The 16757-nt window shown below is 35.9% G+C and overlaps 2 protein-coding genes across 2 annotated transcripts; both read left to right on the top strand.

Moving 5' to 3' along the window:
- Positions 1-322: 322 nt before the first annotated feature.
- LOC144345069 (uncharacterized) lies at positions 323-2623 on the top strand. Its single transcript, XM_085491694.1, has 5 exons — positions 323-462; positions 704-829; positions 957-1073; positions 1569-1707; positions 1918-2623. The coding sequence occupies exons 1-5, from the start codon at positions 388-390 to the stop codon at positions 2016-2018; spliced, it is 558 nt and encodes a 185-aa protein (XP_085347820.1). The 5' UTR covers positions 323-387; the 3' UTR covers positions 2019-2623.
- A 10422-nt stretch (positions 2624-13045) lies between these two features.
- On the top strand, positions 13046-15381 carry LOC102808517 (uncharacterized). Its single transcript, XM_085491431.1, has 5 exons — positions 13046-13208; positions 13460-13585; positions 13713-13829; positions 14318-14471; positions 14676-15381. The coding sequence occupies exons 1-5, from the start codon at positions 13134-13136 to the stop codon at positions 14774-14776; spliced, it is 573 nt and encodes a 190-aa protein (XP_085347557.1). The 5' UTR covers positions 13046-13133; the 3' UTR covers positions 14777-15381.
- Positions 15382-16757: the final 1376 nt, after the last annotated feature.

Raw genomic sequence — 16757 nt, 5'->3', positions numbered from 1 at the left:
TTTCATCTAACTTGATTTATGTAAAACAATGAGAAACCATGTTCTTCTATGTTTATTAATTATTATCAAAATCGAAATAGGTATATTCCTGTCCCTCTTCCTGGTTCATTTGGTTACCCAAACATGACCAAACTGCTTTGTTAGCTCTGTAATAGCTATTCAATTTGTGTCAATGGGTACGACGAACGCGCCATTTCGGAGAAAACTAGTTAAAACGTACTTGAGAAAGTTCACCAAACCAGGACACGGCTGGGATTGACAGGTTGAGACAAACATCACATGGTTATGGGTTATAGTGTATATAAATGAGCAAAGACAATCATCTCGGTACATTGCTCAACATTTTGTCAGCAGTGTTAACAGAAAACCGTCAATCCCTGTCATAAGATGAAAATTATTGTAGCAGTGTTGTGTTTCGTTGTCGCATATGTGGCTGCAGGTCATACTAATAGTACTAGTAGTGTAAGTATGAACAAATCAGTCAGTTGATCAATAACTGTATTTATAAAAATATTTGATACATTGTGTATTCTTGATTCCCTATAATACATGATCATTCAGATTCAAACTCAAAATATATATATATATATAATTTTAGTATATGCAGCTGATCATATGGTGTTTGAATACATTTATTGCATGAAGCCTAAAAATTAACACAAAAACGAATTGTTGTAATTAATTTGTTTCTCCGTTATCACAGCCAGCGATTTTCAATGTGATCCTTGGAGATGAAGAGCAGACTATCACCGTTAATGAAGAAGAAAATATCGAAATATACCGCACTTCACATTCCGATGATGCCATTATTATCAAAGATTTCAACAGAGTAAGATAATCACTGATTACTATAACGATTTCTTTAACAAGGATTGTTTTACCTATTCGTCTGTTATATTGTCATTTTATATGCTTCAAATTCACAGTTGTGAAATAGTGTGTTTGTTTACTTTCAGAGATTAGAGGTAATCGCGCCTAAAGGTGGAGACAAATGTTTCGTGAGACCATTGCGTGCAAGTAAGAATGTGGAACCATCCAAATTAAAAAGAAATTTGGAAAATGACACTGAACAGGTATGTGAAATTTATCACATATTCTTACATTTGTGTACTGGTGTATCCCTTAATAAATGGATGTATTTGATCTACTAGATTTATTTCTATATTTCCACACACTAAACTAATTGAGTGTGTTTCAAAAATACGTGTAGTCCATCCTCTTGAATTTATTCAGAAGAGAATTATTACCAACATTGCTAAACTATTTAAAAAAATGAAAGAATCACATGCTTTCATGACAGCGTGTTTGATTTAAAAATAAATTCAACATGTTGTCTCTTGACTGACAGCTTTTTCAGATTTAATTTTCTTCCAACAACGCAAATTCCTTTCAATATATTGCCACGTTAACAATGTCAGATCTCATTGGGTATGGAAATATGTTTTTTTACGTGCTTTGCTTTGTGATGAGTATGTTCTTCGTTTAACAGTAACACGTCTCTATAGATTTGACATACGATGACTTATTGGCTGTAAAATTATGTAATGTTACTGGGAGTTGATCAACAGGTGGAACAGGAGAGTGAGAAACATCTCTTACTAGATAATGTACCAATAAAAGACACTTCTTGTTTTGGTGAAACGATCAATGTAGAATGTGATGGTAGAGAGATGTATTGGATGGAGCCTATTCAACATGGAGACGCTGGTAAGGCTCATTCATAACATAACATAACATATTTATTATGAGGAAGAATGAGGCGCGAATTCACTATATATTTAAGATGTTCCACTCACAAAAATTTTGATGTGAGTAAAATTTCGTGCACGAATCTACTATTTCACACCAAGTAAGTGATATATTGTCTTTTTAAGGCATGTACTTACGATTGTGTTTTTTTCACTTTCCATATATTAGAAACTATGAAGCGTTCGTGTTCCTGGTGGCTTTATTGTGAATATACCTACCTAGGTGGTGGATGGTGGTGGAAAGAGTGTTGGTATATCTTGTTGTGTTAGATTGGTCTACTGACATTCACCGTGATTGTCGAATTTGAAGCTTGCTCATATTCATATCTATATATACAATGTTTTCTGCTTCCATAGTATTCTCAATGCTGTTTCCATGTTAGTCGAGAAGATTCACGTGTTAGTACGAGTTTGTATATGCATAGCAATGGGTAGGTTGATTTACTGTAAAGAATGATTAAGTCACTGGCAAAGAACGCCGCTGAGCACGGCTCGGACAAAATTCGTATACAATAATTTTGAAAATTCGATATGCTTCTATGAAATTTGATGTTTATAATTAATTCTTATTACTTTTATTAGTTAACAGAAATTATTTTGTTAAATAATTTAGAATGCTACATTCATTCACATACTGTGAAATATAAATCTTTACAAAGCAAAATTGATGTTAGAATTCAAATTAGTCAATCTGGCAATGGTATTGTGACATCAACGTTCCTTCTTATTTTGTACATGTTCGTAGACAATATTTAGTCAATTGAATATTTGAATTTAAATGAAACTGGGGACCGCTTTTTACAAAATTGTGTTTATGTTTATTAGCGTTGTGCTTTTTACTGTAAACGGATTCATCAATAAACTTGATATGCGTATTTGTATTGTGTGTTCATTAAAATATGAGTGAAAAATAGTGATTACCAGGTCTATGAGGTGACTGTAACAAGATGTTATGTTGAACTATGACCCACCCTCATGAATATTAAGTAGCTAGACTACTGCGCATGTTTTCGGTGTTGAGTCAGTAATGGATGCAGCATGGTCTGTATTTGTTTACCTACTATAAACCCAGAGTTAGCGGGACCAGCGCAATATAAACGTGACCTTGATAATGGGATTCTGTTTTTCCTGAGTGTTCAAATAATAGAAGCTGACATTTTTGGACTAACGTTATGTAATTGAAACACAAGCCACAAGTATTAGATGGCTTACAAAAGAGGCTATAGTTAATATGGGCAAATGATTTGCTTGAGCCATTGGTAAATTTATGGAATTGATTTTGCTGTGACAATGTATACATGTATGAACAATTATGTGAATATGGTGTTGTGTGTTATAGGAAGTAGCTGATGTCTTAAGTCTTTTGGTTATGTCATTTGAATCAAGAGGGGGAGGTTAAAGTACTTGATCGGAAAGAATGATTATATTTGTTATTTGGCAGTGAATGGCTTATTTGTACTTGACTGTGACTCACCCACCACTCGATTGTAATTTGGCCAGTTGCTATCAGACATCACTAGCATGACTAGTTGGAAGACAACCATGTAAAAATAGTGTGAATAAAATAATCGTCTGTAATGAACAAGGAAATAATAAAGTTTGTATTTTTATTTAAACCAACAATAAACAAGTTTTAAAAAAACATTCGAGTAAAAATAAAGTAAAGTTTAACCAGTAGAAGGTACATGTGCTGGTTGAATTATCTCGCCTGGAAGAAATAAAAAACAAGTAAGTGGTAAGATTATATAAAGGTAATGAATGATTTGAGTAAGGTGTTGAGTAGAGGAAATAGATAATGCTTTGGAAATGATTAGACTTCCATAATTAAATCTTGAGGCACATTGTAAATAACTGGCGAGAGCATGCTGAAAGCACTGCCGTGCATTCAAACATCCCCTCATTGAAAATAAACACAGGTTATGAACATTAACATTATAATGAGGTAAATTAGTGTTGTCAACAGAGTGTCATGATTAAATCTGGTATCACTACCAACAACCAATTTGGTAGTAGTCATATTGCCGAAAATATTATATCTTGTTGTCTGTATATATGCAGCAACAATAAACTGTACAAAACCAGTAGTTAACTGTTTACAACATTGTACAAGACAGTATTATAGACCCATATCATGCAAAATTACAGGGTGTCGTACAAATATACCCCCTTATTTTTAGGGTATAGTATGTTCATGCAACTGTCCATTCAGAATGAATCGAAAATAAATTAAGTGCAAAGAGACTATATCAAATGTAATTGTACTTCATAGGAATATCATTGATCTTACGAATCCCATCAGACTGATATAACTCGTAATGAATTTAACGCATGGCAATGGCAATGTGCCAAGTGAATTGACCATCTGCAAAGACAGCATTGTTGGTTTGCATAAGACAGCCCATACACATGCTATAAGGAGTAAAATCCTGGTATTACCAAGGCTGTAAATGAGTCAACATCAAACTAGAATCATAGAATGTAAATGCATGGACCTGTTTGTACAGAATACCAGTTTATCCCTCATTATTTATGTGGACTATGTTGAAAAGATCTCAAACCATTATAAGGCCAATGAAAAACAAATTTGGTGTTTCCAGTATTAGGGTAAAAAATATTGGGTAGTTAGGCAGGGATTTTATTATTGTAGATTTATTTTTTCCCCAACATGTTCAGTCTACATCAAATACAATCACTTTAAACAATTGTTTTTTTACATGATGATATTAATATCAACTTTTGTTCATTTTAGGAAAAGTTAATTCATTTCCATAAAATAAAATTAGGCCTTATTAACAAATGACAACACATGTCATTGTTTAAGGTTGAGATGAGTGGCATGAACTGTTGATCGATGGCACCATTTCAAGAATGGCAGCTAGCTGGTGACAGCAAAACTTTCACTGATGTACATGTGTATGTAGACATCAGCACAAGGAATTGGCCCCTATCAGTTACTGCCTAATAAATGACAGTTATGTACATTCCTGCTGTGGCCATTTATCTACAATAGCATCATCACAAGCATGATAAGAGCATTTTCGATGTACAGATTGCAGCTCTTGCTGTTTCTTGCATGTGACAAAATGTAACAATGGTCATGAAAAAGTAAGAATGAGTACAGCCAGCCATGCCAATGTGGTGAATGAAATGCTGCTTTTTGCATGGCTTTCTGCTCAATATTATACAGTGTGTGGTAGCCTATATAATCAATGGCGTGGTCACAAATGATTAATCATGATCACATACTTCATAGACACTATAACATTACATTAGCGGGTTACGACTATAAATCTTATCCATGCACTAGACATGGCTACATTCGAGGTCATCATTTTGCCAATGCCATTCTTGCAATTTCATTATTGCTGGCTGCATAACCAGACTAATGTACAAGTATTTACACATATCGGCCTTATTTTGGTTTTAGATGCTATTTTATTGAGATGCATCGTGACAACTGTGGCGTGAAGGACCTCTAGGTTAGGTAATTGTTACTAGTCGCACCGTGCATGTGCACATTGCACAAATCATACGAGTTCACGGGCCATAGGCCTAGTAAATCGCTGTCATCATTTATGTACGATGCAATACTTGGCGATTTATTTTTGTCCATTAGATTCCCCGATTCATGACATTATGTGCCAATAAATCGGTTTTGCTAAGCGATGAGTAGTTTAGTTCAAAACACTGAATGATCATAGCATGGTGTGCAGAGTTTTATAGGTAAAGCAATTGTTAAGAATATATTAAAATTTGTGGAAAAGGGCAAAAGCTCTTACCTTCTATTAGTACAATGTTTGTACGGCGTCCTGGCCTGGCTAGAAAAATAACCTATGTCATCAAAAGATGCGTGTACGTGTACTGTAAACAATTTCCATGACGCTGCATTACATGCGTAGAGTCGACGTCACGATTTGTGCGTATCAAGTTTTCTCCGTTATTTTCAACAAATAATTCACTTTTTTCTCCTGGGAAAACGTCGTCAATCTTATTTTATTAACCTGAACTTTGTATTGACAGCGCAAATTATACCCAAATAAGCGTCTTTGGTTGATTTCTGGCACCCAAAATTGATTCTCGTCTCAGTCCTAATTACGCGTTTATGAATGCCCTGGTGATCCAAAATTGACCTCGCATGAAAATACTGCCGCCTACGGCGGGTCCCGGGATCATTGCGTCCAGTGAGTTACACGTAAGGTCTTCAGTTATTAATTCAGGCAAGCAGCATATGAAACATGGTGTCAGAAGTGATTGTTATTTGCCATAACTAAAGAAATTTGATCCACGTAAACAGAAGCAAGACTGATCTTATCGGCGATCGGAGATCGACAGTGAACGCACGACGGCAAATCAGCGACGTCAAGTTTGACAGAAACGCATCAGATTTCACAAAAAATCTGTGAGTAACCTGACTTTTACAAGCACCGAGAGTCGTAATTAAATACGTGTTGATGAATCGCTGATGATTTATTACTGTGTACATCTTTTGAAGCATAGCAACGTCTTTGAAAACGATCGTGTTTCAAAAAGTACAGATTCGAATTTTGCAAATTCCCACTACATTGTTGTTATAATACAAAACATGGAGAACATCAAGGAACCAGATAAAGTTGATGTGAACGCCAACAATTTAGCATTGGTGTGGAAGAGGTGGAAAAAAGAGTTGACACATTATACAGAGCTAGTGTTAACAGAAACACAGGGAAACAAGAAATGCAAATTATTTCTATATCTCATCGGAAAAGAAGGAAAAGAGATATATGAAACAATGAAATTTGAGAAAGAAGAGAAAGATCTCAAGTTGGAAGACTTAATTAAAGCTTTTGATGATCACTGCAACCCGAAGAACAATGAAACAGTAGAGAGATACAAATTCTTCACTAGAAATCAAGAACCTCATGAAGGACTTGACAAGTACATAACAGATTTAAAGGTTCATGTAATTTCAGTACATCACATGACTCTCTCATCAGAGACAGACTAGTTTGTGGTATTGGTGACACCAGACCCAGAGAAAGACTGTTGAGTGAAACGGATTTAGATTTAGACAAGCGCAAACAGAAAGCAGTGTATAATATAGCAGAATACAGTGACAATGAGTTTGAGGAGATACAGTTAGTCACTTTACCACCAGAAAACGAATATATCAATAGAGTGACTGAGAGCAGTTTTCCCAAGCAGATACATGCTACAATGAACATTAATAAGAGACCAGTCAAGTTTCAGCTTGATTTGGGAGCATCATGCATCATCAATTCATTAATGGAACTAGGCAATGTGAATGATTACGAATTCATGAAGACAGATAGAGTACTAGTGATGTACAACAAGGCAATGATGAAGCCCAAGGTACAGACCAAAGTCAAAATGGTCAACCCAAAAAATGGAAAAAAATACAGAGCAGAGTTTGTAGTAGTTGACGATGAGACAAGCATACCGTTACTAGGAAGTAGAGCTATTCAACAAATGGGACTAGTTAAGGTACAACATGAACAAATCATGGTTGTTAATGACAAACCAACAGCCAAGATGAGACTACCAGTACACCGAACTGACAAGAAAACTGATACAAAGCCAGTGTCAGCAGAGCAAATAGTCAAATAGTCAAAGAGTTTCCAGACGTCTTTGAAGGTACAGGTAAATTAGCAGGAAAGTACCACCTTGAGTTAGACCCAAATGTGCAACCAGTCATTCATCCTCCAAGGAAAGTACCTATAGCAGTCAAAGGTCAGCTAAAGGATGAACTAGATAGACTGATAGAAGAGAAATTAATAGCACCAATTACAGAGCCGACACCCTGGGTGTCTAGTCTAGTAACAGTAATCAAGCCAGGCAAAATGAGAATTTGCATTGATCCGTGTAACTTGAATACAGCACTACGTAGAAGTCATTACCCTTCACAGACTATAGAAGACATATTACCAGAGCTGAGCAAAGCTAAGGTGTTTAGTGTTATGATGCCAAGAATAGTTTCTGGCACATTGAGTTGGATAAGGAGAGCTCTTATCTAACTACATTCAATACACTATTTGGTAGGTTTCGTTGGATATGAATGCCCTTTGTTATATCCACAGTGCCCGAGGAGTACCAGCGTAGACATGACCAAGCTATTGAATGATTGCCAGGTGTGAGGTCCATAGTCGATGACACACTGATATTTGGTGAAGGAGAATCAGTGAGTGAAGCCACGATAGACCACGACATAAAGATGCGTGCACTGATGAATCTATGCAGAGAGCACAATCTGAAACTGAACAAAGACAAAATCAAATTGAGGTTGAGTCAACTTCCATTCATAACTGATGAAGGTCTAAAGCCAGATTCAGCAAAAGTGAGAGCTGTGACTGAGAAGCCAAAAGATGTGGCTGGAATTCAGAGATTCATAGGATTTGTCAACTACCTGAGTAAGTTTCTACCAAAACTTAGTGCTATTTGTAAGCAGCTCAGAAAGCTAACAAACAAAGATAGTGAGTGGTGTTGGTTGAAAGTCCATGATGATACAATAGATGAAGTGAAACGGTTAGTCACTTCTTATCCAGTACTGCAATACTATGACATGGATAAAGAACTAACCTTGCAGACAGATGCGTCACAAACCGGTTTAGGTGCAGCCCTAACCCAGAATGGTCAGTCAATAGCTTTCGCAAGCAGAGCATTAACGAATGCTGAGACAAGATATGCTCAAATTGTTATCAGTTATTTTTGGGTTAGAAAGATTTCACCAGTATACCTATGGCAGAAAGGTACAGTCAGATCATAAACCGTTGGAGATGATCCTGAAGAAGCGTCTTCATAGTACTCCAAAGGGACTGCAGAGAATGCTGTTAAGATTACAAAAGTATGAGGTAAACCTGGTATATCACCCGGGAAAGCAAATGTACTTAGCAGATACACTAAGCCGTGCATACTTGCTGGATGCACCCCTAGAAGGTTTGCAGACAGATATTGAGACAGTGAACATGTTAGATTATCTACCAATTGCAGAACCGAGAATAGAGGATATCAGACAACACATAGAAAGCGATGAACGCCTTCAGATGTTATCTAAAGTGATACAAACTGGATTTCCAGAAAATAAGGCCTGCACAAATAACTCCTTACTTCCATATCCGTGATGAACTAAGCTCTCAGAATGGTGTGATATTCAAAGGTGAACGAGCAGTAGTACCACGTTCACTAAGAGATGATATGTTAAAGCGTATTCATTCATCACATATTGGTATTGAGGGATGTCTATGCAGAGCCAAAAAATCATTGTATTGACCAAACATGAGTGCAGAGATCAAAGATGACATTGCAAAATGTGATGTGTGCCAGACTGTAGGAACGTGACAACAGAAAGAAACTCTGATTCTGCATGAAGTTCCAGATAGACTGTGGGCAAAAGTTGGAACCGACCAGTTCGTATTGAATGGAAGAGATTACTTAGTCATTGTAGACTACTATTCCAACTATTGACTACTTACCAGATACAACAGCGAAAACAGTTATAGGTAAACTCAAAGCCCAATTTGCTTGACATGGGATACCAGACACATGTATCTCAGATAACGGTCCACAGGAAGCGTCAGATGCATTTAAGAAATCCAGCAAAGATTGGGGATTTGAACATATTACTTCTTCTCCACGATACCCCCAGAGCAATGGTAAAGTTGAGAACGCAGTGAAGACAGCAAAGAACACCATGTGAAAAGCACGACTAGCTGGCTCAGACCCTTACTTAAGGGTCTGTGATTCGTTGACTAAAATCGTCAATAGTGGGTCTCGTTGAAATCTGGTCAGATGTAGGTAGGGCGGAATTAAAAAAAATCACAAAATCAAAATCAAAGTAAAATAATAAAATAAAAGGGCATTAATAACAAATATAATAAAAAATAAAATTAAAATAAGTTTATAGCCAAAATAATTGAAGCCCATACACTACATCAGATTTTAATCAGATTGGACGAACCCGAGCGTGATCGCGTTAGGAAAAGCTGTATTTGGCCGCAATTAAATTGTGTGATCTGATTGGGCACACCAAAAAGCAAAATCTATCTATCAACCTTCCTGTAACAATTTCAAATTTAACCAATAGATTGTCCCGTTCTATATAATCACGTGATCGTTCGATTTCTCATGAAAACGCGTCACAACACTTGGCCTCGTGTTCTGTTTGCAATGGATATTCACAAGAACAGGCGTCACTATGTTTGATTTCGTTAACAGCTAGTTCATGTTTATAGTGTGAATTCTGCCAAGGTATAATGGAACTGAACGTAGTGTGTAGGGGACTTTAACTCGCTTGGCCAATAACACTTGCACTGTAGAGATACTAGGTTCGAAGCCATGGAATACACATTAGTTCTTTAGTCATCCAATCTGTAAGCTTAGGTAACTTTTTGCTGTCTCGTACTAAATCTTACATACTCTCCCATCAAACTTTAAGGCGTGGCAAAGTAATGGCTGTAGCATTTGGCATGATCGCCTGATTACCAGTAAGTGTTCCAAAGGTTATAACATAAAAGAAATTTTACTACTGAGCACAATGAGTAAACAATGTACTTCCTGTAATATATGTTTATAATGTCTACCTCAAACATGCACGTTATTGGTCCTAGATAATACTGCAACGTCGTGTGGACCAAACGTTCGTACGTGATGTCACTGCGATAACAATTTCTAAACTAAAGAAAGAGTCTGTAAAGCAGAGATCATTGTACATATAACTTATTGACGATGTAAGATATAGCCCGGTTGAAATTGAACATATCAAATGAGTAGATCGATGACACTAAAATAGATAATCCAACTGAATGCGTCAGAACCAGGGTCGTAAAACATACTTCATTATATTTTTCGTGTTGGTACCGTCACACTGGAAAGAATATATGCATTCTAGAAAATTAATGTATTCGTTTCTGCATGTGGTGTTTTAAGATTTTTTAAAAAGTTAACCATCATAAATTATCCGAATTAACCCAAATCTTATTGTAACATGTTTAACACAAATAAAATCAGGATATATTTTGCGTGAATTATTCAATCCCCAGAGCAATGTTCCAAGTTCCAAGTAAGTTATAATCATAGGGGATCATAGGGATTTGGCCATATGCTAGTTTAAGTTCCATTAGAACATGTGAAAACCTTTGCATTTCCTTCTAATTATTTCTTCGTAATTATCAACTCTAAAAGGCTAGATGTATGTATCTCATCATTCTCCGGTCTTTCAGCTGATTGAACAGAGGCAGAACCTTCAACCCAGCGTACTATCCGTTCGAATGAATTGGAATGAACCGTTTTTAACTAATTATTCCCTTAGAGGGCGCCCTAGCGAGTTCTTTCTCGAAGAGGTACAATTACTTGACAAATTGTGAACGACTGTGGAAGACAACAACGTCGGACGACGCTTGACAGACAAGTTAATCTTAATACATTATCATTCGTTTGATTACAGGCAAGACAAACAAATGTTAACTTTGTTTAAATGTTAGAAGATAGTAATTAGAACGTGTCTGTGCGCTCACCACATATGCATTCACACCTTGTATAGATCCGTTTCATTTTAATAAAAGGTTTGTGACCTCTGGTGGGGATTTCCCCTATATATCCCTTTATAATATGGAGGCCTCGTTTGCCAAAAAAATGTACAAAACAGCGTGTTCAGTAGTATTGTGTTTTGTCAATATGTAATTTCGGTAAGTATTCAGGATCTAATTTGGCCTTATCAAACTGTGTAAGATGTTTGATCAATATGACCAAAACACTAAGAATAGTATCTGGTGCAAATATGCTTTAGATGTACTCAATAAGATGAATACGGCCCTGTTTGACAAGAATAAAAAAAAGACATCTGAGTTCATTAATTCTGATAATATTGAGACTAATTGATAACTAATTGATAACTCAGAGTACTATCCGCTCAAATGAATTGGAATGAACCGTTTTTAACTAATTATCCCCTTAGAGGGCGCCCTAGCGAGCTCTTCCTCAAAGAGGTACAATTATTTGACAAATTGTGAAAGACAACAAAGTCGGACGATGCTTGACAGACAAGTTAATCTTAATACATTATCATTGGTTTGATTACAGGCAAGACTAACATATGTTTACTTTGTTTAAATGTAATTAGAACCAATACGCTCACGGCATATGCATTCACACCTTGTATAGATTCGTCTCATTTTTAATGAAAAGTTTGTGACCTGTGCCATTTGCCAAAAAAATGTACACCTGGGAAATCTCACTCAAGTTTAACCAGGACACTGTGAGGATTGACAGTTTGAGACAAATGTCACGTGGTTATGGGTTATAGTGTATATAAATGAGCAAAAACAATCATCTCGGTACGTCATTTAAAAATGTTCTCAATTTATGAAATGACTCAGTAGCAGTTTACTTATCATCAACACTGCCAAAGTCGTTAAGTCAATTCACCCCCACCCCACTTGAGAGAATGTATACGTAACCATGTTTGTCGTTCACTGACCTGCAGTCGTATGCAAGACGACTGACTTTTTAGAGTCAAAGAAAAAATACCGCAGCTTGAATATTTTAAGTTATAATCATATGGGTTCACCGAGATTTGGCGATATGCTAGTTTAAGTTCCATTAGAACATGTGACAACCTGTGCATTTCCTTCTAATTGTATAGATCCGTTTCATTTTTAATGAAAGGTTTGAGACCTGTGGCGGGGATTTCCCCTATCTATTCCTTCATAATATGGAGGCCTCATTTGCCAAAAAAATGTACAAAATTTGATTTAGATGTACTCAAACAGATGAATACGGCCCTGTTTCACTGGAGTATGCAAAACAACGACATCTGAGTTAATTCTGATAATATTGAGACTAATTGACAACCCAGTATGGGTTCGTTTTATTAATGGATCATGCATTCATAGGGTTTAGTTTCAAATCAGTTGTACGTCACCTGACTCAATTCAAAAATGTTGTATTTTACATGTAACAATCATAATTCAATATAACAACACATCATTAAATGTATTCGATATAACGTATTTTTCATCTAACTTGATTTATGTAAAACAATGAGAAACCATATACTTCTATGTTTATTAATTATTATCAAAATCGAAAAAGGTATATTCCTGTCCTTCTTCCTGGTTCATGTGGTTACCCAAACATGGCCTAACTGCTTTGTTAGCTCTGTAATAGCTATTCAATTTGATTAATGGGTACGACGAACGCGCCATTTCGGAGAAAACGTACTTGAGAAAGTTCACCCAACCAGGACACGGCTGGGATTGACAGGTTGAGACAAACATCACGTGGTTATGGGTTATAGTGTATATAAATGAGCAGAAACAATCATCTCGGTACATTGCTCAACATTTTGTCAGCAGTCAACAGTGTTAACAGAAAACCGTCAATCCCTGTCATAAGATGAAATTCATTGTAGCAGTGTTGTGTTTCGTTGTCGCATATGTGGCTGCAGCTCCTACTGATAGTACTAGTAGTGTAAGTATGAACAAATCAGTCAGTTGATCAATAACTGTATTTATAAACATATTTGATACATTGTGTATTCTTGATTCCCAATAATACATGATCATTCAAATTCAAACTATATATATATATATATATATTTATAGTTTGAATTTTAGTATATGCAGCTGATCATATGGTGTTTGAATACATTTATTGCATGAAGCCTAAAAATTAACACAAAAACGAATTGTTGTAATTAATTTGTTTCTCCGTTATCACAGTCAGCGATTTTCAATGTGATCCTTGGAGATGAAGAGCAGACTATCACCGTTAATGAAGAAGAAAATATCGAAATCTACCGCACTTCACATTCCGATGATGCAATTATTATCAAAGATTTCAACAGAGTAAGATAATCACTGATTACTATGACGATTTCTTTAACAAGTATTGTTTTGCCTATTCGTCTGTTATAATGTCATTTTATATGCTTCAAATTCACAGTTGTGAAATAGCGTGTTTTTTTACTTTCAGAGATTAGAGGTAATCGCGCCTAAAGGTGGTGAAAAATGTTTCGTGAGACCATTGCGTGCAAGTAAGAATGTGGAACCATCCAAATTAAAAAGAAATTTGGAAAATGACACTGAACAGGTATGTGAAATTTATCACATGTTCTTACACATCCCTTAATAAATAAATTAAATAAACAAATAAATGTATGTATTGGATCTACTAGTTTTATTTCTATATTTCCACACACTAAACTAATTGAGTGTGTTTCATAAATTCGTGTAGTCCATCCTCTTGAATTTATTCAGAAGAGAATTATTACCAACATTGCTAAACTATTTAAAAAAATGAAAGAATCACATGCTTTCATGACAGCGTGTTTGATTTTAAAATTAAATTCAACATGTTGTCTCTTGACTGACAGCTTTTTCAGATTTAATTTTATTCCAACAACGCAAATTCCTTTCAATATATTGCCACGTTAACAATGTCAGATCTCATTGGGTATTGAAATATGTTTTTTTACGTGCTTTGCTTTGTGATGAGTATGTTCTTCGTTTAACAGTAACACGTCTCTATAGATTTGACATACGATGACTTATTGGCTATAAAATTATGCAATGTTACAGGGAGTTGATCAACAGGTGGAACAGGAGAGTGAGGAACATCTCTTACTAGACAATGTACCAATAAAAGACACTTCTTGTTTTGGTGAAACGATCAATGTAGAATGTGATGGTAGAGAGATGTATTGGATGGAGCCTATTCAACATGGAGACGCTGGTAAGGCTCATTCATAACATAACGTATTTATTATGAGGAAGAATGAGACGCGAATTCACTATATATTTAAAATGTTCAACTCACAACAATTTTGATGTGAGTAAAATTTCGTGCACGAATCTACTATTTCACACCAAGTAAGTGATATATTGTCTTTTTAAGGCATGTACTTACGATTGTGTTTTTTCACTTTCCATATATTAGAAACTATGAAGCGTTCGTGTTCCTGGTGGCTTTATTGTGAATATACCTACCTAGGTGGTGGATGGTGGTGGAAAGAGTGTTGGTATATCTTGTTGTGTTAGATTGGTCTACTGACATTCACCGTGATTGTCGAATTTGAAGCTTGCTCATATTCATATCTATATATACAATGTTTTCTGCTTTGATAGTATTCTCAATGCTGTTTCCATGTTAGTCGAGAAGATTCACGTGTATGTACGAGTTTGTATATGCATAGCAATGGGTAGGTTGATTTACTGTAGAGAATGATTAAGTCACTGGCAAAGAACGCCGCTGAGCACGGCTCGGACAAAATTCGTATACAATAATTTTGAAAATTCGACATGCTTCTATGAAATTTGATGTTTATAATTAATTCTTATTACTTTTATTAGTTAACAGAAATTATTTTGTTAAATAATTTAGAATGCTACATTCATTCACGTACTGTGAAATATAAATCTTTACAAAGCTAAATTGATGTTAGAATTCAAATTAGTCAATCTGGCAATGGTATTGTGACATCAACGTTCCTTCTTATTTTGTACATGTTCGTAGACAATATTTAGTCAATTGAATATTTGAATTTAAATGAAACTGGGGACCGCTTTTTACAAAATTATGTTTATGTTTATTAGCGTTGTGCTTTTTACTGTAAACGGATTCATCAATAAACTTAATATGCGTATTTGTATTGTGTGTTCATTAAAATATGAGTGAAAAATAGTGATTACCAGGCCTATGAGGTGACTGTAACAAGATGTTATGTTGAACTATGACCCGCCCTCATGAATATTAAGTAGCTAGACTACTGCGCATGTTTTCGGTGTTGAGTCAGTGATGGATGCAGCATGGTCTGTATTTGTTTACCTACTATACAGAATAAACCCAGAGTTAGCGGGACCAGCGCAATATAAACGTGACCTTGATAATGGGGTTCTGTTTTTCCTGAGTGTTCAAATAATAGAAGCTGACATTTTTGGACTAACGTTATGTAATTGAAACACAAGCCACAAGTATTAGATGGCTTACAAAAGAGGCTATAGTTAATATGGGCAAATGATTTGCACTGCATGAAAATTTGAATTTCCGTCGTAGCCGCTTGCCGGATTAGCAACGTGTTTTGCAGTAAATCCGTTGTTTATATTTGGGTGCGTAAACGCTCGAATTTCCCTCGCGTAACCGTCGTAACTGAAACGACTTAAATTTAGAAATTGCGCGTTTGATACGCCCAATGTAAACAGCGGAAATTCCCAAATTTGCTGTCGTTTTACGCTGAACTTAAAGAACTGATATACTACGTTGCCCGTTGTATATTTTCAACGTAAATTGACGGGCAACTCTGAGTTTGTCGTTGTTTTACGTTCAACTTATTAAGCGGAAATCACGCAGCTTGAACTGCTGCACTACTGGCTTGACATGGTAGAAATCATTCACTTTTCATATAAACCTGCTTTGGTGGCCAGGTCTAAACATGGAAGGTACTAACGGAAGGAGCCACGACGCTATTGTTTTAGCTTTACCCCATGATCGTTTGTCAATGTTTGTTCACAAACATTGTTCTTGTTAGCTTTTAACACCTTCGTACAATGGGTTATGCTAATCTCGAGCATTCGGTAATATTCAGAGCATGTTCGGAAGCGATAGTCGTACCTCGCATGCACAATATTGAAAATGGCGAACTTTAATGGAAAATTGTCAGATATAACATTGATTGAAAAAGAACTGATGAAATATCGTGAATTTTGTATTTGTAATGGTAACGAGACTTAATCAATGATTGCTTGTGACGATTGCATTATTCAATGGTACCATTGTCAGTGCGTGGGTTTGGCGCCCGAAACTGTCGAAATGTTTTACCACCGGACATCGGCGAACACCAACAGAAAAGATAGTATCGAAAGAAGAGCATGCCTCGACACTTTCTCTGTGATAATATTTCTTAGGAGTCCTTAGGAATTGTTGTTGTATGCACTCGACATCTTGTTCTAGTTACAGTTGCTAATATTTAAAAGATGGGAAATTTGTGAAGTCAAACGTTCATCTGTTGAATTTCCGGTTGTG

Source organism: Saccoglossus kowalevskii, chromosome 16 (genome assembly GCF_978046115.1).
Source record: "Saccoglossus kowalevskii chromosome 16, keSacKowa6.1, whole genome shotgun sequence".
Lineage (NCBI taxonomy): Eukaryota > Metazoa > Hemichordata > Enteropneusta > Harrimaniidae > Saccoglossus > Saccoglossus kowalevskii.
This window is presented reverse-complemented; position numbering and strand designations above follow the sequence as displayed.